At 41.5% G+C, this 27,899-nt stretch overlaps 1 protein-coding gene across 1 annotated transcript; it reads left to right on the top strand.

Moving 5' to 3' along the window:
• Window positions 1-6,249: 6,249 nt before the first annotated feature.
• Window positions 6,250-27,785, top strand: carhsp1 (calcium regulated heat stable protein 1). Its single transcript, XM_080009647.1, has 5 exons — window positions 6,250-6,417; window positions 20,261-20,398; window positions 20,531-20,639; window positions 20,885-21,007; window positions 27,266-27,785. Exons 2-5 carry the CDS (start codon window positions 20,296-20,298, stop codon window positions 27,426-27,428), a joined length of 498 nt encoding a protein of 165 aa, XP_079865773.1. The 5' UTR covers window positions 6,250-6,417; window positions 20,261-20,295; the 3' UTR covers window positions 27,429-27,785.
• The last annotated feature ends 114 nt before the right edge of the window (window positions 27,786-27,899 follow it).

Raw genomic sequence — 27,899 nt, 5'->3', positions numbered from 1 at the left:
CCAAAATTTAAAATCATTATATATTAAAACCTATTTGTAAATCAATCTACTGGTAAATGGCAAATAGGTTTTTTTTTTAAGGGGGAGTAAAAAGAAGCACATGCATCTATAGTTTTTTATTTTATAAAAAGAAATGTATTTGTTTATTAATGCACAGTATGTCTATTCAGTTGAAAGACTAGATTTTTGAAATTATTTGTTAATTTGTTAACGTTGGGCGGTACAACCCTAACTCAAGCCTTTTCACTGTCTAAAACACGGTCGAAACGCCTAACGTTTTCAAACTTTTACGCCACAAAGCTCCCCAAATGAATGAACTTAATAATAATTTAAAGTAAAAATAATGATGATTTAAAGTGGTTTCAAATTGCATGTTCTTTATGGAGATCTTTTCTATTTTACATGTCTAGTTTATTTTAACATCAATTGATTCGGACACAAAAGAAAATGTCAAGTGGTTAATTTTCAACTCTAACAAAACACTTACGAATGTCCCGACGTAAAATCAAAATGTTGAACTTTCATCTTACTGATCATCCCACAACACTTCACACATCTGTAATACACACATAACTGTAACTTCATCTGTACACAAATGTGGAAGAATCCTGTCATCAGGTGAGGTTCCAATAAAATGGGGTTCCACTGTGTGAGGAACACGAGGAGCAAAATACAACAGTAAAATATTACTCTTATGAACACCAGACTGAAAGTCATTTCAAAATCTATGATTCAGTGAAGACAGGCCAGTGGTGGCACGTCCGTCTGGTCTGTGTTGCACCCTGTCTGTTTGCTCCATGGTTGTTACTGTATATTAGGTGCTAATGTGCAGAACCATTCGTTTGTTATAGAGTAGAGTGCAGTGGAGGAAAGGTGTGGTAGCTATGCTTCAAAGAGAAAGTGTACGCGTGAGGTCTACTAATATTTTTCAACCACAAAGAGTACCTACGTCGTTCACAATGTGTCGGACCTCCTTCCCAAAACTCCCACACACGGTTTAAAAAAAAAACAACCAAAAAAAACAACTTTTGTTCATTCATGCCAAGCTAAGATGTCCCACTCTGTGCTGACACGAATACAGCATTGACATAGACCGTCACCTTGCGCTGCCATGTCGGGTTTTGCTGTATCAACCAGCTAATTTCCTTGTCTCAGCAGGCAGCATATGAACAGTTTGACCATCAGTGAGTGTGCTTCATTTAAATGTTGCACTTGAAGTAATTTGCCAGTCGCTGTAATTCAATGTGACCTATGGTAAGACGTTTGAGCGTTTATTCACTTTGTCAAACTAGCTCCAATTCTGATTGAACAAGTTGTAAATGTAGACTTTGATATAAAAAAAATCGTTAATATCGAAAACAGACATTCTTGATATCAACAATTCAGCTCTTGAAATCAAGAAATGGCATTCTTGATACCAACAGTACCAATTCTTGATGTACAGTTAACAAATTTAAACCGCTTCTCATTGCTTTCAATACAGAATCACAATTGTAATGTCAAGAATGTGTATTGTTGATATCAAAACTGGTATTATTTATATCAACAATTCTTATTGTTGATATCAAGAATTCCATTTTTGATGTCAATAAAGCGTCTCAAATTTTTATTGTTGAAATCAACAATAGCTTTTTGTTAAGTTTGTTGATATCAGAAATGTACATTTTAAATTGCATCTTATGATATTAAAACGTGAAATTTTGATATCATGAATAACCTTTCTGATGTGGTGATATCAATAATTTGTATTGCAGGTATCAACTTCCCAATGAATTGAAAGAAATGGGAAGCGGTCTGAATTTTTTGAAAAGGATGTCTGTCAGTTTTTGATATCAGCAATGTGTTTTTTGTGATGTTTTTTATTTTTTTACAAATAGTTCATTCAGAATTGCAACTAGTTTGAAAAAGTGAATAATAATCCAACAGCTACCGTTCAGCATCCTGTGATATCAGAGTTTGTGTCGATGAAGCGAGACTGGCAGCTTTTTTTTTTTTTTGTTGATGGTATTTTAACTTATTTTCTCGCCTTATCTACACAAACCGTATCTACACAATAACGACTCTGAGGACTAGATTACACTGTGTCAGCAACACTTTTCCATTCAGCATCTCACTCACTGATTTTTATTTTTTTCTTATCGGGACAGTTGATCAACATTTCTATGGAGCTACTTAAAAGTCGGTCTCAAAAACATAGTATTTGTCGTTCTCCTTGCTGTTGCGCATCTTAATAATTTCAAACGGGCAATGTATGATCATATGCTGTGTTGAGATACATTGTGTTGGCAGATTTGTTTATAGGCCATGTAAATAAGAGTGATATCGATTCTATATCTTGTCAGTGGAAAAGATGAATGGATCGGTTTTTAAAAATGATGTTTTTTTTCTCAACTTTGTTTTGCACATTTTTCTGTTCCCTCCCATACGTCAGTTTTTCGATGCATTTTCCTCTTAATTTTGTAAATGGTGATTGGAAAGTTTATTTTATATGCCAGTGTTTTTTCACAATGTTTCTTTTAATACATATCGTCTTTTATTATAATTGAGTACTCGTTTTCCCACATAAGTTTTTTTTTCTTTTCTTGCAATAGTAACACATTTTTCCGATTTACACAATCTATCATACTAGTTATGGCAATTGAGAATTCAAATGTCGGCTTCAACTACAGGGGTATTTAAAGTACACTTTGTTTCCACTTTTTTTTATCAACAATGTGATGAAGTTATTCAAGAACAAAGAGGGGGTGATTCATCAGGAACACAAGCATAACTAATGGCATTTATAAATCAAGTCCTCCGCAGTCCCAGTTTAGATACATTTAGAATTAAATGTCGACCCCTCCTGGCCACAAAGGACTTTCCTCATCAGCCTTCAACCATCAAATAGTTACCTATTCTGTGAAATAATATTCATATGTGGTATGGAGACACTTGGCATACACCAGAATGTTATGTGGATAGAGGAAAATAAACATAATTTTGAAAGTACTTTCTGTCCCTGTGTATTTTTAGCACCGCTTTTAATATGAAGGACCGCATTCTAACCGAGTTTTGATCTTCTGTGAGGATTTATGGAGAATTACCACCTCTTTCAAAGGAAAGTTACATGTAAATATACAGTGGGGCAAAAAGTATTTAGTCAGCCACCAATTGTGCAAGTTCTCCCACTTAAAAAGATGAGAGAGGCCTGTAATTTTCATCATAGGTACACGTTGACTATGAGAGACAGAATGGGGGGAAAGAATCCAGGAAATCACATTGTAGTATTTTTAACTAATTAATTGGTAAATTCCTCGGTAAAATAAGTATTTGGTCACCTACAAACAAGCAAAATTTCTGGCTTTCACAGACCTGTAACTTTTTCTTTAAGAGGCTCCTCTGTCCTCCACTCATTACCTGTATTAATGGCACCTGTTTGAACTCGTTATCAGTATAAAAGACACCTGTCCACAACCTCAAAAGTCACACTCCAAACTCCACTATGGCCAAGACCAAAGAGCTGTCAAACGACACCAGAAACAAAATTGTAGACCTGCACCAGGCTGGGAAGACTGAATCTGCAATAGGTAAGCAGCTTGTTGTGAAGAAATCAACTGTGGGAGCAATTATTAGAAAATGGAAGACATACAAGACCACTGATAATCTCCCTCCATCTGGGGCTCCACGCAAGATCTCTCCCCGTGGGGTCAAAATGATCACAAGATCGGTGAGCAAACATCCCAGAACCACACGGGGGGACCTAGTGAATGACCTGCAGAGAGCTGGGACCAAAGTAACAAAGGCTACCATCAGTAACACACTACGCCGCCAGGGACTCAAATCCTGCAGTGCCAGACGTGTCCCCCTGCTTAAGCCAGTACATGTCCAGGCCCGTCTGAAGTTTGCTAGAGAGCATTTGGATGATCCAGAAGAGGATTGGGAGAATGTCATATGGTCAGATGAAACCAAAATATAACTTTTTGGTAAAAACTCAACTTGTCGTGTTTGGAGGAGAAAGAAAGCTGAGTTGCATCCAAATAACACCATACCTACTGTGAAGCATGGGGGTGGAAACATCATGCTTTGGGGCTGTTTTTCTGCAAAGGGACCAGGACGACATGTTCCGTGTAGGAAAGAATGAATGGGGCCATGTATCGTGAGATTTTGAATGAAAACCTCCTTCCATCAGCAAGGGCATTGAAGATGAAACGTGGCTGGGTCTTTCAGCCCTAAAACATCACTGCTCTAGAGGAGATCTGCATGGAGGAATGGGCCAAAATACCAGCAACAGTGTGTGAAAACCTTGTGAAGACTTACAGAAAACGTTTGACCTCTGTCATTGCAAACCAAGGGTTTATAACAAAGTATTGAGATGAACTTTTGTTATTGACCAAATACTTATTTTCCACCATAATTTGCAAATAAATTCTTTAAAAATCAGACAATGTGATTTTCTGGATTTTTTTTTTTCCTCATTTTGTGTCTCATAGTTGAGGTATACCTATGATGAAAATAACAGGCCTCTCTCATCTTTTTAGGTGGGAGAACTTGCACAATTGGTGGCTGACTAAATACTTTTTTGCCCCACTGTAGCTGCAGGCTGCAATAAGCGGGGTCCAGGGGAGCTATCCCTTGGTTAAAGTTCAATGGACGAGTATGCTTTGGTGTTCCGGTGTGTTTTGTGACTGCAGAAGTGCATTCGTTCCGGCCTGGTAAGAAGAAGAAGAAGAAGAAGAAGAAATTCTATGATTGGACGGTGTTTGCGACTGTAGGTGGGTTTCCTACACCGCAACAAACAGAGCTTATCATTCTGAAGTAGGGCTGCATTATTATGGCTCAAATGATAATCATGATTATTTTAGTCAATATTGTGATCGTAATTATAATGATTATTAGTCCCTTTTGGGGAACAGAATTATTTTATGGCACTTTGTTAATCAACAGAAAACTGCATTCACAATAATAATTGGCACCACGGTCGCTCAGTGGTTAGCACTGTTGCCTCACAGCAAGAAGGGTCGAGTCCCTGGTCCTTTCTATGTGGAGTTTGCATGTTCTCCTCGCGTGTGCATGGGTTTCCTCCCACCATCAAAGACTTGTATGTTAGGGTTAATGTAATGCTGGATTCCACTGCTTCTCAACTCTGAGTCACAAGACTCAGATTGTCTCTGTATGTGACTATGTGTGTGTGTGTGTGTGTGTGTGTGTAAACCAACCTTGGTTCCCTTGAAAGGTGCTATATAAATTAAAGCCGTTATTATTATAATGTATTTTATAACCTATATGCTTGTCCCTTGAGTCTCCAAACCGTGCATCACCCTGATGAAATGAACCTCTTAACTCTGAGATGCGTGGAGTATGAAGAGGTAAATTTAAAGGAACTTCATCTGTAATTAATGTTGAGACTTTGCAGCAACATCTGTAGATGTTTTTCCAGTTGTCCTTTCTGAGTATTTTGAGTCCTTACTTTAGAGTGTTGTCCAGAGTTTTCAGGGTTTTGCTCAGAGGTTTCAAGAGGAGAGTGGCTGACCTTTAAAGCAACGCATTCTGCCCATCATTTCTTTTCTGCCATGGAATTTGGCCTTCTGTGAGACATCTGAAAGGGAAGCCAGAAATACAAAAAGAATGAAAATGTTTCAAATCACATACACGGTAAATAACATGTTCCTTGTATTATGTTATTGTGTATGGTTATTGTTACCAGTAATTATAATTCAGGAAGATTGTATACATCAATATCTCTGGGATGTCTATAAATTCTGACAGTGATGTTATTGTTTTTTTTTTTGTAGAACTTACTCTGGTGCGTGGGAGTTGTCCTCAGGAGCATATATGTTTATGATGTTAATTTGCTGCGCTTTGTTTCATCCAATTGTCTTCTGGTAATACTTGGGTTATTGACTCACAACTTTAGTTACGTCTGCATGTGCCCTTGGCGAGGTCTCAATTGCTGACCAATCACTAGACTTCAGTGATATCATGTGACCTGTGCGCACCGTCATTTGCGCAAAAATATATATATATATATTTTTTTACTAAATTATTCGAGAATAATGGAATGATCTGGATCAAACTTGGACGATGGCTTGTGCGAACTGCCCCGAATACACCCGAACTGTCGTATGTGCCGTTCTTTTTACACCCAGAACTACGGTAGCCGCTTTGAGGCGCACTCTCGCGTCCGTTACGGTGACGACCAGACACCTGACGTCACCGCTTTAATAACCCGGCCGCGCCCACCACACTAACCGAGCGAAGGAGGCAGAGCGAGTTGAGCAGCTTTACCTTCGGATATCGCGCCGTAGCGTCGTCTTCAATCAGTCACACCCCACGTTCTGCAACCAACTCAAGGCTCGATCGAACAAAGTGCTCTGACCTTCTTGGAGTTCCGCCGCTTTGCTGGGACGTTGTGCACTGTTGCTTAAACTTCGGGAAAAGGTGAGTGATGCTGCTGCGTGAAGCCCCGTGGTTCCGAAAATAATATTAACACATTATTACCGCAACATAATATCACATTATATGAAATGAATACTGTGCGTGTTTGTAACTGTATATTTCATTGTTGTAAATATTATAATTTCGAAAAGTCGATTTCTGGAAGTGCTTGTACGTATGTGAGCATTGTGGCTTAATTGGGTGTGAAATTGGTAATCAATTTGGGATCAAGTGAAACCTATTATGTGGCCTAGACATAAAAAAAAAAACCCCTTGGTGAAAAGTTTCCATTACTTGGAGGGATTTTCCTTATTTTCACAATGGGAGGGGTCGTGTGTGGAAATACAATAATAGTGTGTGAGACGCGTCCACTGAAACTCCATTAGATTTAATGAAGTGCTTTGAGATGAGATTCATGGGCATGCTTCCTGGGATGTGAACAGCCATCGTGTGTGTGTGTGTGTGTGTGTGTGTGCGTTTTAAGACTCTGGGGTTATAGAAGGTGGTTGAAGTCCTGTTATTGGTTGAAATAGAAAACACCAGCTGCGTTTGTGTGTTTAATTTCCATTGCATGTTGGAGACTATGTGGGTGCCAGAGTATCAGTCGGTCAGGATGTTTCTGGCTGTCTGTTTCCCTTTTAGACAGTGACAGTTTATTTCACAGGAGAAGAAGACACCCAAAGATCTTGATATCTTGATATCTCCACAGCGACCAATTTAAATATGAGAAAAGCTGTGATTAAAAACATGTTTATATTTACTGTGGAATTGTATTTTGTTTACTGTTTTTAGGGTTAAATGTGGGGTTATTGTACATTCATCTTTCTGCTTCACTATGTATTTCATCATTTACTGTATAGGACCATATATATTCAATTTTCGCACATGGCCTTTTCATCTTTTGATGTGAGCTGCAATTCTGTCTATCTATATACACAGCTTTACATTTTAATTCTTTACTAGATGAACTATCAGTCCCCAGTTATGTCACAGCATGTTGCATCGTGTTCAAGGACTCCTCGGGGGCTGTCCTGATGTTTTGGTCAGCAGGTTTTAAAACTCCCTTTGGTACGCGTGGCCCACAGGTCCGTCAGTATCTACGGTTAAGCCTCGTCCAAATTTTTCTCAATTGTGAAGCACAATGAGAAGATTGAGCAGCGCCCATTTAGCGTTCTGCGCACACACATAACAACTGCTGCATTTGAGGAGAACAAATCTAAAGATGGGGAACAGGCAAACCGAGTTTTGTGGTACTCCAGCACCTGCAAGAATGTATCTTCCCGCGAGATTCTCGTGTGAGGCATAATATTGCCAATATTTTGACACCAGCACAACCATGAATGCCGTACAGCTCGTTACTGTGGTTGTTTGTGCAGCAAACTTGCAGTGCTGACATTATTCACTAATTAGACTCTCATGAGTCGGCCGCAATTCCACACATCCCTCCTCCATTTCAGAAGTCCACACTTTCCCACTTGCCGCTTTCTTTGGTTTCGTCCTCGTGCAGGTGCACGATCTCATGGCTGTTCAAAGTTGCTGTTGCGATTTGAGGCTTTGACGCACACACACAAATGGACATGGCCAATTGGGATCACATAGAGACAGATTTGAGTCTTTCACTCATACACACGTTGATGACAGCTACGATTCGACAGCGTGGCTACCCCGCAATACTGCAACCTTGCCCGATCTCAAATGGTTGCCAAATCGGCCTTCAAAATCAAGTAATGTGGCCCTAGCTTTAGGTTGATATTCAGGTTCACCTTCATGCCAAAAAGCGGCAACTTCCAGCCAGACAGCCTGACGGCATTTTGAACATTCTAATGACTGTAATAAACTCTCTGCTTCTCCATTGTACATAAGGTCTAACTAATCTCTATCAATTGATCGATCGATCTGTCGATCGCAAGCAGAGGATTTTTAGTGTGAAAGAAGTTTGCCTCATTTCAAATGCAAACATCATCTGGATTCTGAACAATATTTTGTACCCTTTTTTAATTATAATTTTTTTCCTGGGTTAAACAGTTATTTGACTTTGCATTTATTGACTCAGGCATTGCCGCGCTCTTGACCCCTGAACTGTGTTTTTTGTGCGATGATCATTGTATTCCAAGTGCAGACAGGGTCTCTTGCGACTCTTTTTAGTTAAGATTAGGTTAGGTTATTCCATATACAGGTTCTCATCATTTAACGACCAAGTTCTGTTCCTAGGATCAGGTCTTCTGGTCCTCCTCTAAGCGAGGACTTGTGTTATTTGACGTAAGGGGGCGTTGCAATTGCTTACGCTAGTGTAGTGAATGCTGACAGACTGCGGGAACGATACTGAGAACGGTGATGCGCAATGAGATACTTGACGATGAGACACCGCGCTCGCAGCGGTATTGTACGCAGTGCACAATACAGGCTGGTCAGAGAGCTGGTAGTAAGTCCGATCGTTAAACAGGTAGGTCGTTGAGTGAGGAGTACCTGTATTACTGAATTGTTTTTACTTTTATCCAATTTATTTTCTTGTGCTGTCTTTTTTTTCTTTGCTTCTAGATTATTTATTTGTGATCATTAGGCTTATTGTGTATTTACCAAATTTTCTATTATTCATTGTTCATTCTCAGGTTTTATTTTCTTTTATTGTTAGGTTTATTTTCTTGTTCATGGTTAGGTTATTGTAGTATTGAAAATGTTCCCTATCTTCGAGTTAATTTTGTGTATATTACCATTTATTTCTGCTTTTTGTTGATTTCTCTGATTATTTTATTGTTTTTGGTAATTCTAGGTTTACACTCATTGCCTATATAGAATATTGTAATAAGCATTTTTATTATTTATCTTAGGTTTATATTTAGGTGGGGTTTTTTTTTTGTTATTGTACATTCCCTATATTATAATTAATGAGTGATCCTCATCCTAATCTAGATATCTCTATCATTGAATGACCATGACCCGTTTGTGTGCTGTCCTCATCTTCCAACATTTTTTTTTGTTTGTTTGTCTGTCTTTTAACTATGGTGGAGAAGCGAGGCGGCCTTGTTTAGAGGGCCCAACATGTTGTTGTGCAATATGAGCCGGTGTAAAAGTCCATGGTGATCACAGGCTGTAGGCAATAAGGCAATGATAATGGAAGGAGGGAGGGAGGAGGTGGTAAGGGTGGAGGAAGATGTGAGAAAACAAGTGACCGGGATAAGTGTAATGTAGGAAAGAGCGAGAGAGGATGTGATGGTGGGAGAGATAACGAACGACCGTCTCAACAGATATGAGGACTAATTGAGGTGGATAAGTGGGCTGAGGGGAGTCAAAGGAAAAGTTTGGTTGTTGTTGTTTTCTTTCAGAAGCAACATACAAATAAACAAAAAGACAACAAGCATCTAACCAAAACATCCAGCTTTGGAAGAAGAAATAAACTGGAAGAAGAAATAAACAAACAAATAACAATCATTGTTTATGGTTCTATACAGTATGTACTGTCCATACTTACATGCACCTCTTCCTATATTAATATAACTTTTAAGAAGTGTCCCATATTGTTGAGTAGTGTCGTGATACCATCTTTAATTCTCTTTGATAACATGATTTTGTATGTTTTAGCGATGATATCTCACCATTCCTTTTCCAATAATTTAGCACCAGTCTCAGCGTGGCAACTATACCTATACAGAGTATTCTAAACACCATTTGGTTCCGCCATTTAACATGTGATTCATCACAAAATAAACCGAGTTGTGGTGATCTCGGTACCTGGAACGAAAGGGGTTTTGTCTGCTTGTCATTGTTTTGTTTTTTTTGTTTGTTTGTTTGTTTTTTTGCAACCAACAACCCATTATTGCATTTTTTTGGCATCAAGTAGAGCTGCTCGGAGCTCGCTATCCTGGAGCCCCAGCACTATTGGTGGACTCAAAATTGGTTTGAGCCCGTCCACATCAATTTACTTCCCCATGAGCAGATTACAATAGTGTGTTTTTGTGAGTCTGCTTGTTTGTAACAATGCCCGCACGCGTGCCTGCTTCCCATCAATGTACGCCTGTGCACAAGCACGGTTTTTATGTCTATACACTGTGCGGCCTTTATTACGCGTGCGTGCAGATTTTTTTTTTTTTTTCGTTGATTTGCAGTCACTCTAGAGGGATTCCATCTCGGAAATGTGACTGGAATGCTTATCTCACTTATATCCAGATCACTCAATGGTATACAGTACATAGGGAGGTATGAGTGTGTGCATAGGATCGCACGAACCAAGGTCAAATTGTGTTAAACCTGCATTTAGTGTTTTTTTTTCTTATTTCTTAAAATTGACTCGTGTGAACGGGAGTGTCAAATCGAGAGTGTTCTGGTCAGCCTACATATAGCATGACAAAGGGATATCGAGGTACGGATGGATGGATATGTTGGACATTGTCCATTTACTCTGACTACAATTGTGCAGTTTGTTGGTGAAATTTGTCTAAAGCAGCTGAGAGCAGCATTAGTGGAGGCTATAGATCCATATGCTGTTGCGGCAGACCGCTGTGTTGAGGAAATGAATGATGCCATTAAAGGTGTCGGGTTGCACTGTGCTGTGGCCCAAATAGGGCTGTTATCAGGCTTCTGGTTATCAGATCATGGCAGAGCAACACAGGCTGCAGTTGTTGTCCTACTGCTTTTATGCCAGACAAGACAAGACTTGATGTAATTATTTATTCAAATAATTATTTTGATCTTGGAAGCAAGCAAACAAAAACTGTTTCTGTGTTTTTCTTCCGCTTTTTGTAGCCATGTCAAGTACAAGCAAGTCATGACATAAGGGACTTATGCATTAATGTAGCAATTAAAGAAAGAAAAATGGTGATATTTAGGCATGGCCTAAATATGCAGCGGGGGTTGCAGTTCGGTTTGTGTGTGGTATAGCGAGATAAAAAGAACTGCAAAAGCGACAAATATTGTGGGATGTTTGTAGCTGTACAGTTCCTGTGTGAATGTTTTTATTTTTTACCCTGTTTATTTAGATCATTTTAAATTGAAATTGCTACAACTGTGACAAATATCAGTACAATGCAGGTACTACTCACTTAACATCTGAGTTCTGTTCCTACAACCAGGTCGTTCAGCGAATTAGTCGATAAGCGAGGACCCGTGTTATTTCACGGTAAGGGGGCGTGGCCATTGCCAACGCTAGTGTAGTGAATGCTGACAGACTGTGGGAACGAGACTGAGAATTGTGATGCGTGTTGAGATGCTTGACACTGAGACGCAGCGCACACGCCACAGTGTTGTACACGGCATAAAATACAGACTGGTGAGAGAGCTGGTCGTTAAACAGGTAGGTCGTTAAGTGAGGAGTACCTGTATATGGCTAACAGGCTGTCGGTATTGGCGAATATGCTAAATATATTAATCCCAGTCAGAGTCAGATTTGAACAAAAATCGTCTTTATTTTCCATTTTGTTTGATACATAGAAACACGTCATAAGTCTCGAATGCAGAAAAAATTATTCTATGTCATCATTATGAGCCAAACTAACACTTTCAGTATAGTTTTAGTCTAGTTCTACTTTCAGTCTCTGGCAAGTAAAATTCCATAAAGGAAATCCTAACTCATCAGTCAGTAAATGTGTCAACCAGTGCTTATAGGAACTCAAATGTGACACTTAGATTATCTCTATCCTACTCTTTATTATTATATGTATCCTTCCACCCGCCTCTGTGTTCTCTGCCACTTTTCTCTCCCCCTCTCCCCCACCAGTTACTCTACCTCCTGCTCTGATGAATAGGATTACGCGAGTCCTGCGAGATGCAACCATTACCGTCTAACGGTTAGAATGTGTAATGTGGGACCATCGTGCACCTCGGTTGACCAAGACTCAAGTCAGTGCTCTGCTCAGACGGGAATATGGCAGCAGTTTTCTCCTGTAGGACAAAATAAGAGCTTTAAATGGTGTGGGATTCATTTTAAAAAGTCTTAAAATAAATTAAAGGGAAGGGCTGAACCAAGAGGGGGAGAAATGTAGGTGTGTCAAATTGTCTTGTGTGTCGTGCACAATTTGGCGGATTTGTGTGTTGGAGACTGGATAATAAATTGGACATATTCAAGTGACATTTGTGGCAAATCTAGATAGCTGGTGAAGCACTATAGATTCAAACTCTTGCAGTTTTTTAAAATATATAGTTGCTTTGTAAGGGCAGTAAATTATTTTTGTCTGGCAAGCTGGATTCCCGGATTTCCATTTTGTCACAACCTGACGTCAAGCTACCATATTGCAGATGTTTCCTGGCCTCTTGATCTCAAACATTCTGAGCGTGAAACTGAAACACTGGTCTCATCAAAACTCTGGTGGGAGGTGTGGATCTGTGATCTTACTCTAAAACCAACGATTTAGGCTGAGAGGGCTGCCGTTGTAAATTTCCCGGCCTGCCAACTGAGGAGACCTTCTGTTGTTGATGCTGTTTCAATAAACAGGCCATTGATGGCCCTCAAAGGCAAAAACATCACTCCCTCCCCTCGGTCTTTGCTTCTTTCTGTCTGCATCTCTCATCCATGGCCATCTCGGCCTTTTACTATCTTATCTTTCCTTTAGTCAAACCACAAAAAAATATGTCCTAATTCAGAAAACTATACGTGGCAGACTGAGGGGCATGGTTGAGGCGTGGTTAAGCCGTGGCTGCAGACTGCAGCACGACTTCCTTCTCGCGGCTCCACGATTGTCCTGAATCGCCCAAATTAGCGCCCAAGTGGCACTTTTTGGTCCGATTCAGGACCGGAAGCTTTCTTAATGTTTGTCTGTCTTGCAGTGAAGGATTGGCGTATTGGGCTCGACAGCAGACCAGGAGCGGGGCTGTGGTGTCAAGAGCAAGTGAAGCCGCCATCCCTCCTGTGCACTGATTAATCTTTGTTATTGTTTACCATTTTGGCCAGTGCGCTCCTCAGTTTCGTTATTAAGGAAAGCCCAAGCAGCTCACCTCTGGAATAAACTTTTTTCAAAAAGACGCTGAACCAGTCTTGGCTGTCTGCTTCCTACTTCCCACCCTATGAAGTGGCCACATTGCCACAGTATGTATATTGGCTCTCAAGAAACCGGCGATGGCCTTGCTCAACCTTGGACTCCAAGCTTACATCCAGGACTGTCCAATGTACAATATCACTTCCTCATTACCACCATAAGATGTCCAGTATTTCCCAACCGGTGGTCCCAGAACAGCAGCCTGTCGGTTATTGCCTCCGCGAGCTCTTCCTCTTTAACCGCAATGACTCATCGACACTCCAGTCTCCCCACTGTACACTGAGTGGATCGTTGTAATGGGAGTACTCCAGCAAAACTCTTTTCTTGTGGTTGCACAGACTCTCACATACGGTAGTAAGTTTCAGGCTTTAGCCAAAGGTGGATCTGGGAGATGGTAGTTGTATGAAAAAAAACAAAAACTGATGTTGAATCACAGCCTAATGGAGGATGCTACATTAAGAATGATTTCAGACATTAAGTAGCATGAGACACAATTAAGACAGTTAATGTAGTTTGTTAGCCTGGGATTGCCAGACTAATTCGCCAATGCAATATTTGGATTCTATTCCAATTTAGAATTTTGTACCTGCAGCCCTAGGTTGCATGCAGGTTAATATCTCAAACTGTTGACCGCAAGTATGTTTGAGGTGTCCTGGTGTACACTTTTAACACCTGTCATCAATGATTCTAAAATAAACATTTATTTCACCACTCAGTCCTACATTGGATGTTAGGCCAATTGGAATACTACTTTACTAAATATCAGGTGCCAGGTTGTCATGGAAGACATGCGAGGTTTTGTGTGTGTGCTATTCCATCGCCATTGTTTTCATCTTTTTTTTCCGGATGAGTCAGAAAGCCACTCTGTGCAGTTTCCACGTCAACGACTCGCTAATTGGTGTTCATTTCCATCCCTTCAAAGAAGAGAAAATTAATAAAATAAAAAGCTGCAGAAGCTCTGCTGCGATTCCTTCCATACTCTTTGTTGCTTTGTTGTCCGTGTCGAAGGGAAGGATTCAATAACCCCAATGAGACGCAAGCGGTCACATTCTTTTTTTGAGTCTTCCATATGAATGCATGGACCTGAGCCTTTCAGGTGGTCAGCATGGTCACTATTTCTAGTTCTGAAAAGGCTGAAATGACACTTTCTGCGTGCTCGCCAATCAAGCAGTGTGCTTATCTACATACATCATCATGAAACTGCATCCACACTGCAAAAATAATCTGTGTCTAAAAAGAAGAAATAAAAACTACATTTAGGAGATGAAAGGCTAGAATCAAGAAAAATGATCTGGCTAAGGGGTGAGATGTCGTCACGATTTTGATTTATAAGATTCTTGAAACAAGAAAAAAAAATGCTAGAAATGGTCCTCTAAAAAAGCGGCGTACAAAACTGTTTTTGGTCTATTCCTAAAGGAAATATGCTTTGAGCCTCTTTCCGGGTTTCTTAAAGGCGCAGAACCACTTGCAGCAGGAAGCGTAAACCTTTCCCCGCCAGGAACAATCAGCTTTTCTGTCCGAGATGTTCGTGCACGTGTGTCCCCATAAGAGCCGGAATGAGGGCTGCCTCAGCGCAAATCACAGTGTCCTTCTCAATAGATATACATTTGAAAGGTGCGACTGAATCACGGTGACGCACGGCGGAGGGTGACTCATCGTCCCACCGTCAGATCAGTGCCATCGCACTCTGACATACACACATCTCATCAGTAATGCCAAAATGAACCCTTATTGGATGATTTATTATTTTCGATAACAGCTACATCATAATGTGTTATTGTTAGATAATCATATAGAGATTGATCATGCCAGCCCTATTAACTAAGCGGTTAGAAAACAAATGAACCAACCAAGAATCTCTCTCTCTGTCTTTCTCTTTCTCAGCCTGGCCTCTTCCCTTTCTTTGCCTCTGCGTCTTCAATAACTTGTCCATTCAGTATCGGTGTCTTTTTCTTTTCTGGCCTCCCAACAGGAAGGGAGGTGAAAGGACTTCCTGCCACTCGCAGATAGACTCCCACCCACAGTCCAGCTGTTGGCATGTATTTTTGTCTTTCACTTATCGGTACAGGTTCCTGTATTTGTGTGTCGGTTTAAGTTGTCAGCTTTGTAATTGATGACATTTGATCCACCAAATGAAGAGCCGAGATAAGGTTGATGGTTTTATTGAGATCTCATGGTGATATTGCACCACACCAGTGGAATTATGTAGCTTTAATACCCATCGAAAGAGCAACATTACTTGCCTATTGCTATTCATCTTGGATAAACACTGCTGCATCTTTCAGGGGCTGGGCGACTAAATAACTTCTGAATGGTTTCATTTAAAAATTCAGAATCCTGTAAGAGGACAGGGCCATGGCTGCAGTTAGAGTGATACAGTACAACTGCCACATGATCTGTGTTGTTTCAGTGAAGTGTGTTTGTTTTACTATGTGAGGACCATTCTCTGAATTTACTATTTTTTGGTTTCAAAATGCACCGTGCACCCCAAACATGGGTCTGCAACAGCTGTATTTTCTCTGACCTCACTTTGGTGTGTGTGTGTGTGTGTGTGTGTGTGTGTGTGTGTGTGTGTGTGTGTGTGAGTGTGTGTGTGTGTCAAGCTAAGCAGGAATGTGTGATATTACGGATGTGTGTGAACGCACATCTGCTGGATCAGCAATGCTTAGGGGTGATGGTCAGAGAACACAGTACAGGAAAATTCCATTGCAGGGCAGAGGTCCAGATTTTGTGTGTGTATGGGGGATTTAAGACAACACAAAAACCATTGCCATTGTCCATTACCGTCCAACTTGCTTGACAGGTCGATGTTCGTGTCACAACTTTCATTAAAATGATAGGTGTGTGTGTGTGTGTGTGTGTGTGTGTGTGTGTGTGTGTGTGTGTGTGTGTGTGTGTGTGTGTGTGTGTGTGTGTGTGTGTGTGTGTGTGTGTGTCACATAATTGAATTAGATATAGGTTATAACTACAACCAAAAGTAAGCACTAGTGACCTTGAACTAGTATATACAGGATATAATTTATACTTCAAGGACAGCATTTGGGTAACCTCTATTTGGCTTCAAGGAACTTGATTCTTGTCATGTGTTGAAAGTCTTACAGTTTATTTTTAGCAAGTGTGTGTGTGTGTGTGTGTGTGTGTGTGTGTGTGTGTGTGTGTGCGCGCACACACACTCACTACATACACGCTGGTCTTAGTAGGATGTGGTTGAGATTCCTGAAGGCGGCTTTGTCAAGTGAATTAAATATTGAAACTTAACAGGGTGGTTTGACTACAGCCCATTTCCCACACGGAATGAAAGCCATAAATCCACTGGCAATGTTACATATTGGGGTAATGTGGGAAAATAGTCGGTGTCGATGTTCCGTAAAAGTCGTTCCGTAAACCTCCCCACTCTTGACCTCGTATAATTTCCGGGAAAATGCTGGTACAGCTGTGAATGGAAGCAGTAGCATTAGCATAGGACAAGCACGTAAAGAAGGGGTGGAGCTATTTCGTATAAATATTTTTAAAAGTTCTTGGTTTCGGAAAAAAAAGACGAGAAACTGACACACGTCCAGTCTCTACGGAGTGCCACTCCGACCTCGATGTGTCTTTTAGAGCTGGGGGTGCGGTGTGGGCACATTGGGCACAAGCACTTTGTTTCCCAACGGGTGCACAGAGCACAGAGCCGAAGAGGGAGCGAACGGACAGGAAGAGAGAGAACGGGTGGAGAAGGTTCCTTCTCTGGAAGCAGACAGTGTAGGACATTAGGAAAATTATCACACTGATATAATTACATTGGGTTAGGTTTATTGCATTCAGGGACGGGGGCTCTGTCCCGGTGCCATCAGCGGAGGTAACTGAGGCGGCGGGATGGGAGACAGGAAGCGAAGCACTGGTCTCTGAGAGCCAGAAAAAAAACTAAAACGATTCAAATTGTACATCCATTGCCGACAGATTGTCCAAACAATTTACACTGGACATAACGTACTAACCGTAACAGTCATCTAATGTGGGAGCAGACTCCATATGGAACTTCTCCGTAACGGAGGCCAAATGGCTCCTGCCTTTGCCAGATATTTTTATCCCGCAATGTTGCGCATTCAATGTAAGAAAGGGGCTTATGTTGGCATCCCCAACAATTTCTGTAACATGTTCAGCCAGAGATGGCGCTATCCCTCACAGGTTGGTCACAGTATCTGTACAGGTTGATTTCGGGTTTATCTTACTCTTTAAATGCTGAATTGCAGTTTTGAAATTGTTCTCACGTGTATGAAAACTGGAAATGGTTAAAGAATGTTGGATTTTGTCGATCGCCTCCACCTACCTATCCAGTCAAAATGGGCAAATCCAAAGGGTGAAATGTTGACGGTCAAAGGTTTAATTTGGTTTTGGAAAGTGTGTTTCTGACACCTTGTTTATATGCGAGATCACAGTTTACCAGATTTACTACACAGCTCCAAATGCCTATTTTATAGATTGTCGTTGTTGTTATTATTATTGCTATTGTAGATGATTTTCACGTTCAGCATGATATGTGGTAAATATTTCAAATGAAGCATATGATTATAATGTTTAACCTTGTTTCTTTGAAGTCCTCAGTTGTCAAGGATCCTAAACCCCCGATTAAGTGTGACTCATTCTCCAATCTAGTCTCAAAATTCCATTTTTTTTTCGATAAATTATTTGTTTATTCTCAGCCCAGCAGAAAGCAAGAAACATTTTTTGAAACACATTTCTGAATCAAGAACCACATCTTTCCAAGTGATCATCATATCTGTAGGTGGCCTTGAGGGACTGTGTGTGCACGTATGTTCATTATCTCTATTCTGCGCATGCGTGGCCTATTTCTCGCCCGATTTTTGCTGGAAACAGATTTTGTTGGATCGTTAAGAAGAAATTAGAGATTGTATATCCAAACATTCCGCCATTGCTGCGCCATCGTGGCCTCACGAAACTGCCCATGGGAGTTGAATATACACTCACCGGCCACTTTATTAGGTACACTTTGCTAGTACGGGGTTGGACCCTCTTCTGCCTTCAAAACTGCCTTAATTCTTCGTGGCATAGATTCAAAAGGTGTTGGAAACGTTCCTCAGAGATTTTGGTCCATATTGACATGATAACATCACGCAGTTGCTGCAGATTTGTCGGCTGCACATCCATGATGCGAATCTCCCGTTCCACCACATCCCAAAGGTGCTCTATTGGATTAAGATCTGGTGACGTGGAGGCCATTGGAGTACAGTGAAGTCATTGTCATGTTCAAGAAACCAGTTTGAGATGATTTGAGCTTTGTGACATGGTGCCTTATCCTGCTGGAAGTAGTCATCAGAAGATGGGTACACTGTGGTCATAAAGGGATGAATGTGGTCAGCAACAATACTCAGGTATGCTGTGGTGTTTAAACCATGCTCAATTGGTACTAAGGGGCCCAAAGTGTGCCAAGAAAATATCCCCCAAACCATTACACCACCACCACCACCAGCCTGAACCCTTGATACAAGGCAGGATGGATCCATGCTTTGATGTTGTTTACACCAAATTCTGACCCTACCATCTGAATGTCGCAGCTGAAATCCAGACTCATCAGACCAGGCAACTTTTTTCCAACTGGTGAAGAAACTTCACCAAAGCCACCGCCGCACGAACTGTGACGCTGGAACTGGATTTATCAGAGGGCGTTACTGACAGGAAAGACGAAATGTCAGACATAATCATAACATTGGTCAAAGATGCAAAAAATACCCGAGGTGGCCTTTTAACAAGCCGATAATGTTAGTTGTGTGCTGCTCGAACTCCTGGTCATGTGTAGACGGCTTATTTCATCCCCTCCCTGTCCCCAGCAGAGTGGCGATTCTGTTTCTCTCTCTCTTTGTGTGGAGATGCAGTGATTTGATTGGGCTCCAGTTTTGATCAGATTAAGACAATTGAAAGGTTGCGCCCATGGCGCTACGGGGATCAATCGAATGTCTGCACTGGAGACCTGGCCCCAAGTCAGTGTCGCCCTTGCCCCACCTTATTGAGAGTCAGGACAAAGAATGTTCACTTGACGTGAACATAAGGTTATAAAATATAGCTTTTTAACCATAACCTTTGTTTTGGGGCATTTCAACTAAAGCGATATGAAAATTGTCGTTTTGACAGTGGAGATGATTGATAAATTGTGTTGAATGCCTTTTTTGTAGACAAATAGCATATCAAATATTGGCTCAAACACAAGGCTCGGTAGCAGATTGACCAGTGTCCGGATACAAGCACCTCTCAACCACTGATGCTGTTTAGCTGCATTCATTGAGATTTGCCTTTGTCCTGCGTTAGCAGCTGGAAGGAAACCCTTATCAATTCTGTTAAGCTGTCACAATTGCCCCAAAGAAAATACAGTGATTTTAGTTGTGTACCAAGGGGAGCACTGCACGGGGAATTAAATTGAAGAAAAGAGTGGTCTAGGCTTCTCAGGACCCCTGCATCGCCTGCTTCAGAGTTGTGGGACACTGTAGCCAGAGGGTGGACAGTTTGATTCAACAGTCCAGGGTATCTGGGTAAGAAAATATGGAAACACAACCTTCTCGTTGCCCTCAGCTTCCAATAAATATTACGGATGGCGGTGGTAAATGGGAGTTGTCTATTCAGTCACCTTGCCACAATTGGTTCACAGATACCATGGTATAATTGCTGTTGACGTTAGGCCAGGCCTTAGGTGAATAAGGGGTCTTCTCTCTCTCTCTCTCCCTCTCTCTCTCTTGCTCTCCATCCTGATAGGTGTTGCCATGGCAAAGATGGGATGCTGAAAAAGTCCCTTGCAAGTGACTCATTTGGCAGCCAGGGTGCAGGGTTTGATTTTCTGTGTGTGTGAGGAGGCTTAACATAGAGTGATCAAACCTCACTTCTCCCTCTAGGTGAAGCTTCCTCCTTCCTTCCTTCTGTTCCTGCCATGTCCTCCCAGGCTACACCCGTCCAGGGGGCGCAGCCCCTGACCCCGCCGCTGCCACGTGCCAGGTCCCCGGGGTCATCCCCAGTCTCTCCAGTGTCTCCTGGTAAGAGAGAAGGGATCCATCCAAACAGCTCTTTTGCTTTATGTTGGAATTTGTATGGAAATGTATGGAATTTACAGTAACATTGGATGGATGTCTTTCTTTTCTTGGTGGATTTCTTCTGTGTGTCGTCAGGGTCTCTCTGCCCCCCGGCCTGCAGACAGAGAGACCGATCTCCATCCCCAATGAGGGGCTACCTCATCCCCAGCCCCCTGCCCACCCGCAGAAACAGGACCTGCTCAGCGTGAGGACACACACACACACACACACACACACACACACACACACACACAATCAGCAACACATTCAAATTAAACATCTGTTTAATTGACCCTTTGTTTTCTCTCTCTTTGACCCCCCCCTTCCTATCTTTCCTTTACTCCTTCCTGCTTATTCCTTCAACCCTCACTTCTTCTCCTCTTCTCTTTTTTCATTTTTGTCATTCTTTTATACCTCATTCTTTTATTCATTTAACGGTTCTTTCTGCAGGACGGCCAGGGCATCAGAGGGTCCCATGTTTACCGGCGTGTGCAAGTGTTTCTCTCGCTCCAAAGGCCATGGATTCATCACGCCATCCAGTGGGGGCAGTGACATCTTCGTTCATATCTCTGAGTGAGTGAGTGTGCACGGATTAACATTGCAAACTTCAATTCCCAGTTCCCATATAAATGGCCTATACAACCACAGTGTGAAGGCCATTTTATTTTATTTTTTATTTTTTTGCATGGTTTTATGTAAATATATTTTTCTAAAATGTTGCTTGACTTCTTTTTTAACATTCTTTATTGTTGTTCTGTAAGTGACAGTCATTGAAAACTGGAAAACAAAAATTCATTGTATATGTGAAAAGCCTGATTTTTATTAGCATTTAAAAAAGGAAAAAAAAAAAGAAAGAAAAAAAAAAAAAGCTTCACAGTCTGGAAAATGGACAATTAAATAGTAATTAAATAAAGAGAATGTAGTCGCTGCCTATCGGCCACCAAAATCTAAATGTGGCTTTCTTGATGAATTCTCTGAGCTACTGTCCAAGATCTCCACTGATTATGATTTTATAATTATTTCAGGTGATTTTAATGTTCATGTTGACAATCAAACCTACCCAGATGCTCAACTCTTGATTAGTCTATTGGAGGCATTTGACCTCACTCAGCATGTTTCTGGACCCACCCACAATAAGGGGCATACTCTGGACTTGGTCATATCAAAAGGACTAAATATCACTGTACCCTATTTCATGGATGTTGTTATTTCAGATCACTGTTGCATTTTCTTTGACGTATCTGCTCTTCCTGTACAACAGAGGGGTACCCAAACAAGTAAAAAACGTATCATTAACAATAATACCATTGAAACCTTCAAGAGAATTGTAAATTAGCTACCGCTGTTCAAGGCATCATCAACTGAGGATCCTGTGAACAACTTCAACTCCAAAATACAAAATATCATTGATAACTACAGGCCCATTTCCAACCTGCTGTTCCTCAGCAAAATACTTGAAAAAACAGTTTACCTTCAGCTTAACAACTATCTAACCCCAAACAGCCTTTTAGACACCTATCAATCTGGCTTTCGACCTCACCATAGCACAGAAACAGTCCTTATTAAAGTTCTGAACGATCTGCACATAAACACTAATGCTAAAAAATGATCTGTTCTTCTCCTCCTGGATCTCTGTGCTGCCTCCGACACGGTTGAACATCAGATTTTATTAGCGAGATGACAAAAATGGCTCAGCCTATCTGGCCCGGTTTTAAATTGGTTCAAAACCTACCTACAGGACAGGCAGTTCTTTGTGTCCATTGGAGATTTTGTGTCAAACAAGGTGGATATTATATGTGGAGTGCCCCAAGGTTCAATTCTGGGACCATTATTGTTTAACCTCTATATGCGTCCACTGGCACATAGTGTATTGTACAGAAACACAAAATAAATTACCATAATTATGCAGATGATTCACAACTGTACATATCCCTATCATTTGATGACCTACTCCCCATGCACTCCCTTACTCAGTGTATTAATGAAATGAATGCATGGATGTCACAGAACCTTTTACAACTGAACAAAGACAAAACAGAAATACTCATCTTTGGTGCAAAGGCTCAAAGACAGAAAATTGCAGCTCATCTTAGTTCTCTGTCCCTGGAGAGCAAGAATGAAGCCAAAAATCTGGGTGTAATCATAGACGGTGATCCAAATTTTAAGAGCCATATAAATCAAATCACAAAATCAGCCTTCCACTATCTAAAAAGCATTTAAAAATTAAGAGGCTTTCTGTCAAAAGCAGACTCTGAAAAATTAATCCATGCATTCATAATGAGTAGATTGGACTACTGTAATGGCCCATTCACCGGCCTCCCGAAATCAGCTGTGCAGTGGCTACAGTTAATCCAAAATGCAGCTGCACACGTTCTCACTGGGACAAAAAAGTTTGAACACATCACACCTGTTCTTAGATCTCTACATTGGCTTCCCGTCAAAACTAGAATTGATTTTAAGATTCTGCTACTTTATATGAAGTTATAAATGGCCTTGCACCTCAGTATATAAAATAAATGCTAATTATACACTAACCAGCAAGAACTCTCAGGTGCACAGGCAGTGGTCTTTTAACTATCCCTCGTACCAACTCTAAAGCAGGAAAGGCTGCCTTCTGTATCTATGCCCCAAGAAAATGGAACACCCCACCAAGGGACCTGAGAGAGGCCCCCACACTGAATACTTTTAAAAGCAGGTTAAAAACCTTGCTGTTTGCTACAGTCTCTGACTAACGTCTACCTGTCTGTCTGTGTTACTGGTGTTGGTGCTGTGGCTGCTGCTAACCTTATACCTAAACTTAACCCTCGCTTACCTTATGGCTAAAATTAAGCATCTCTAACCCTATAGCCTAACTTAAACACCGCTAACCTTATACCTCAACTTTACCTTCTCTAACCTGATTGACTTCTCCGGTTACGGTGAGAGCTACCACTTCCGGTTCTGGTGACTTCTTTGCATGTGTGTTGCTGTTGTTTTGTGGCGGCTGCTGCTATTTCTGTTGCTGTTGTTGTAGTTTCTGTTGTGATATTACAGTGAGAGGATTATAAGAAGTGTGTGTTTTCGGAGAAATAGTCAAAAGGATCTCCCTCCCGAGGTCAGAATGAAAAACTTGACCCGTAATTTAGGTACGCTAATTAAAGGACCGTGACTGGATTAAGATGAGACGGTGCACACAGTTGAATTCCGGTTCTGGTGAGGGCTACCACCTCCAGTTCCGGTGACGTCTTTGCTGTGCTTTACTTCGTTGAGATGAGATGGTACACACTGTTGACTCAATACAGATGAGGAGATTTCTGGTTCCAGTGAGAGCTACCACTTCTGGTTCCAGTGACGTCTTCGCTTGTGCGCTGTTTCTGCTACTATTGCTGCTGCTGGTATTTTCATTGCTGCTGCTAACCTTATACCTAAACTTAACCATCCACCGTAACTGGATTTAGATCAGATGGTGCACACAGTTGATTTCTCAGTGTCTGGTGAGGGCTGCAACTTCCGGTTCCGGTGACATCTTTGCTGTGCGTTGCTTCCCTGAGAACTGTTGACTTAATGCAGATGAGATTTTTGGCTCCGGTGAGAGCTACCACTTCGGGTCGAACATTATACCTAAACATAACAATCCCTAAACTTATACCTAAACTTAACCATCTCTAACCTTATACCCTAATTTAAATATCTCTAACTTTGTACCTCAACTCAACATCTCTAACAACTCTAACCTGAGTGACTTTTCCGGTTCCGGTGAGAGCTACCACTTCTGGTTCCGGTGACATCTTTGCTGTGCTTTACTTTGTTGAGATGAGATGGTGCACACTGTTGACTCAGTACAGATGAGGAGATTTATGGTTGTGGTGAGAGCCACTTCTGGTCCCGGTGATGTCTTCGCTTGTGCGCTGTTGCTGTTTTTGTTGCTGCTGTTGTCTGCTGCTGGTATTGTCACTTGTGTTGTCGTTGCTACTGGTGCTGTTGTTGGTGCCGCTAACCTTATGCCTTAACTGGTGTTGTCGTTGCTGCTGCTAACCTTGTACCTAAACTTAACTCTCGCTTGCCTTATACCTCAACTTAACGTAGCCTTGTACCTCGACTTAACCATCTCTAACCTGAGTGACCTTTCCAGTTCCAGTGAGAGCTACCACTTTCGGTTCCGGTGACGTCTTTGCATGAAGGCCGCTGCTGCTGGTGTCGATGTTGCTGTCGATGTTGCTGCTGCCATTGTTGTTGTTTCTGTGGCTGTTGTTGCTGCTGTTGTTGTTTTCTGTTGCTGTTGCTGCCACTGTGGTCGGAGTCTCTTTTATTGTTGTTTTTTGTTGTCTTTGTTGTGGCTTTTGTTGTTGCTGATGTTTCAGCAGGGGCATTCTTTTGTAATGACCGGCTGACAACTACGATCTTTCTTTTTTGTATTTCTTTGTAAAGCGCATTGTGTTGCCCTGGTATGAAATGCGCTCTATAAATAAAGTGTGACTTCACTTGACTATGAAAAAATATATAGAGAATATACACGATGCGATACTATGCACAAGATAAATTATTGATATGGGTATATAGGGCATAAATATAACTTATTGTCATGTACCAATTAGCTTTGGATAGTCAAACACTTTTCTGCATATATATCATATACTGTATATAAAGAAATGCAGTGACCCTGATCTCCATTTCAATGGAATGCCATTTATCTGCTTGATAAGTGGCGTGTGATGACTCATGACGAAATTACATCATGGATGGCGTTGACTCTTGTGCGTCATACCATGATAGGCAATCTGTTTTTTGTTTTTTTTTTGTTTGTTTTTTTGTTTTTTTCTTATTCCTCCACTTGGGCCGAGACCATCCGAAATGTAAATGGTAATGAATGAATGATCTATTTTTCACACCTTATCAGAACAGGAATTATAGATGGATGGATAGATACTTTATTCATCCCTGAAGGGAAATTTCAAAGTCCCTGCAGCTCACATCAACACACAATAGGCAGTAATACTTCATACTAAACCTGACATTTTCTCTCTTGCTTGTTCTCTCTCTCTCGCTCTCTTTCTCTCTCTGTTTGTTTATTTATCTTACGTTGTCTTTAAGCCTGTAGGGTGTGTGGGAGTCCCTGTAGGAGGGGGTGTTTGTAAGGGAGCATTCAGGACGGGGGCATAGGTTCGTTTTTGTGGAAGCTCAATCAGGATTTTCTCTGTGGGTGTAATTAGAGTATATTTGAATAAGCCCCTCTCCAGTGCGTGTGCGTGTGTGTGTGTGTGCCTTTAATTTCGTCCCTGTGACACCAGGACTGCGTGTAGGAGTAGAGTGGAATAAGATAGACACACTCACAGGGATAGCTCTGGCCTCCGGGGGATGTAGTGAAGGAAGGGATGACCTTCTGACTCGGCGGTCTCGCATACATGTGCAGACGTCCGCATGCCGCTCCATAAAAAGCATAAATTAAACTAGAACTTAGTATCAAAGCAAAAAGCTCACAGTGTCTCCTTTGTTTTCCTCTCCTCAAGTCTCTCTCTCTCTATGTCCAAGAGTGCATGTGCGTCAGTTTGATGTCACTGTGCTTTTTCCTTTCAGCTCTCACCTGCCAGAAGTCCTTGAGTCAACGGTGTGCGTGTGTGTGTGTGTGTCTAAACCTTTCAGAACCACTCAGAGGAAGTAGCGGTTGGTAACGGTTACAGTCGCAGTTCCACTATGCACGGTTGGGCATGGAACGCTTGTGAACCGTAACTATTCCTGGATTTTTGGCCGCACTGTTGTAACCTTACTGAACAGGGCCAAAACGTGCCACGCGGAGGCTGATTTACGTAAGCGTTCGGTGATTGGTAATGAAAATGATACCTCTACTACGTAGCTGTAACGGCTGCTTACGTACATAATGAACAGAGCAGCGAGAAAAAAAAACCGGAGAAACTCAATCAAATCAAAATCCTTCATTGGGAATGAGTGCGTGGCGAAGACTGCGGGTCCTTATATCTACGTAAATGATCAACTGTCGTATACGCATGATGTAAACGAACGTTGGCGCTGAGGAATCACATCATTTGTTGACGTCTCTGTAGTTTTTCTTCGGGACTTCCTGGTTCTGATTCCAGCTCCGCCGCTGATGGAAACACAAACCATAACGGAGAACAAGCGGGCTAACCAGCACGATAGCACTTCGGCCTCGGAATGATCGTGGATAGAAGGCTTTTTTGAGATTCAACAGATGTGTCAAACAAAGAGTGTGTGTGTGTGTGTGTGTGTGTGTGTGTGTGTGTGTGTGTGTGTGTGTGTGTGTGTGTGTGTGTGTGTGTGTGTGTGTGTGTGTGTGTGTGTGTGTGTGTGTGTGTGTGTGTGTGTGTGTGTGTGTGTGTGTGTGTGAGAGACTATACTTTTAAAGACTGGTATCCAAATTGACTATTTTTTTGGTTTAAAAGTGCACCAGGACCATGGGTCCTCACACTTAGCAGGGGTACTTACTTGGACCTGACTTTGGTGTGTGTGTGTGTGTGTGTGTGTGTGTAAACCTCAACTAGAAGATGGATACATTTGCCATGTACAATAAACCTCATAGAATATACCTAACAATGAACCTAAAGATGAACTATAAACCAAAATATTAAATAGAAACTTATGAATCAAATAAACAGATTTATTTATTTGTATAGTATTTTTATATATATTTCTTCCAATTTATTGGTCTAAATGTATGTTTTGTTTATATTTAAGTTTGTTTAATATAAGAAAGTTTAATATAATTTAATACTTTTAAATGAATTAGTCAATTTTTTTTTTCTAAAATGCATTCATTACTATCGTCTCCCCCCCCCCCTCTCTTCTCCATTGTTTTTTATTTTGCTTTTTCACCCCAAGCATCGAGGGGGAGTACGTGCCGGTGGAAGGTGATGAGGTCAGCTACAAGGTGTGCGCCATCCCCCCGAAGAACGAAAAAGTCCAGGCCGTGGAGGTGGCCATCACCCACCTCAGGCCGGGGATCAAGCACGAGACCTGGGCGGGCACAGTCATCAGCAGCTGAAGAAGACGACTCCGGCGGATGTCCAGGAGTGGGGGGTGGGTCGGTGGGTCGAAGTGTTGGTGTGCTGCAGAGAGCATGTGCTTTATTATTTTGCACCAATCAGCATTTGGGCAGTCGCCAAATTGACTTAACTCCACGTTTAAGTCGCTGATTGAGTAAAGACCTGCATGAGGTTGAAATTGGTCGACGGAACGAAAACGAGAGTGACAGATCTCGTATGGGGACAAAGAGGTGGTTTAGTCGGTCGAGTTTGACTTATTCATTACAAAGTAAATATGTGGCAGACGCCATTTATTCACAGGTAGGGGTTGGAACCTGTGTTAGTATCTATTATGTTATATCTTTCAATTCTCAGAGTGTGCCTTCGGTAGGGGGGGTGGGTCGGGGGGTCGGACTTTAGGAGGGAGGTATTTAGGGGCTATTTAGGTGGATTTGAGATGATACGTTATGTGGAAAGGGGATTTTGCTTGA

This window comes from Zeus faber (assembly GCF_960531495.2).
Source record: "Zeus faber genome assembly, chromosome: 11".
Taxonomy (NCBI): Eukaryota; Metazoa; Chordata; class Actinopteri; order Zeiformes; family Zeidae; genus Zeus; species Zeus faber.
Note: the sequence above shows the minus strand (reverse complement) of the source record. Positions and strands in the feature narration are given on the sequence as shown.

Excerpts from the sequence above, each read along its gene's own strand:
- carhsp1 (XM_080009647.1), top strand. The coding sequence starts at position 20,296 with ATGTCCTCCCAGGCTACACCCGTCCAGGGGGCGCAGCCCCTGACCCCG. Across the intron at positions 20,399-20,530 it reads AGTCTCTCCAGTGTCTCCTG|GGTCTCTCTGCCCCCCGGCC; the intron begins GTAAGAGAGAAG and ends GTGTGTCGTCAG. Across the intron at positions 20,640-20,884 it reads AGAAACAGGACCTGCTCAGC|GACGGCCAGGGCATCAGAGG; the intron begins GTGAGGACACAC and ends TTCTTTCTGCAG.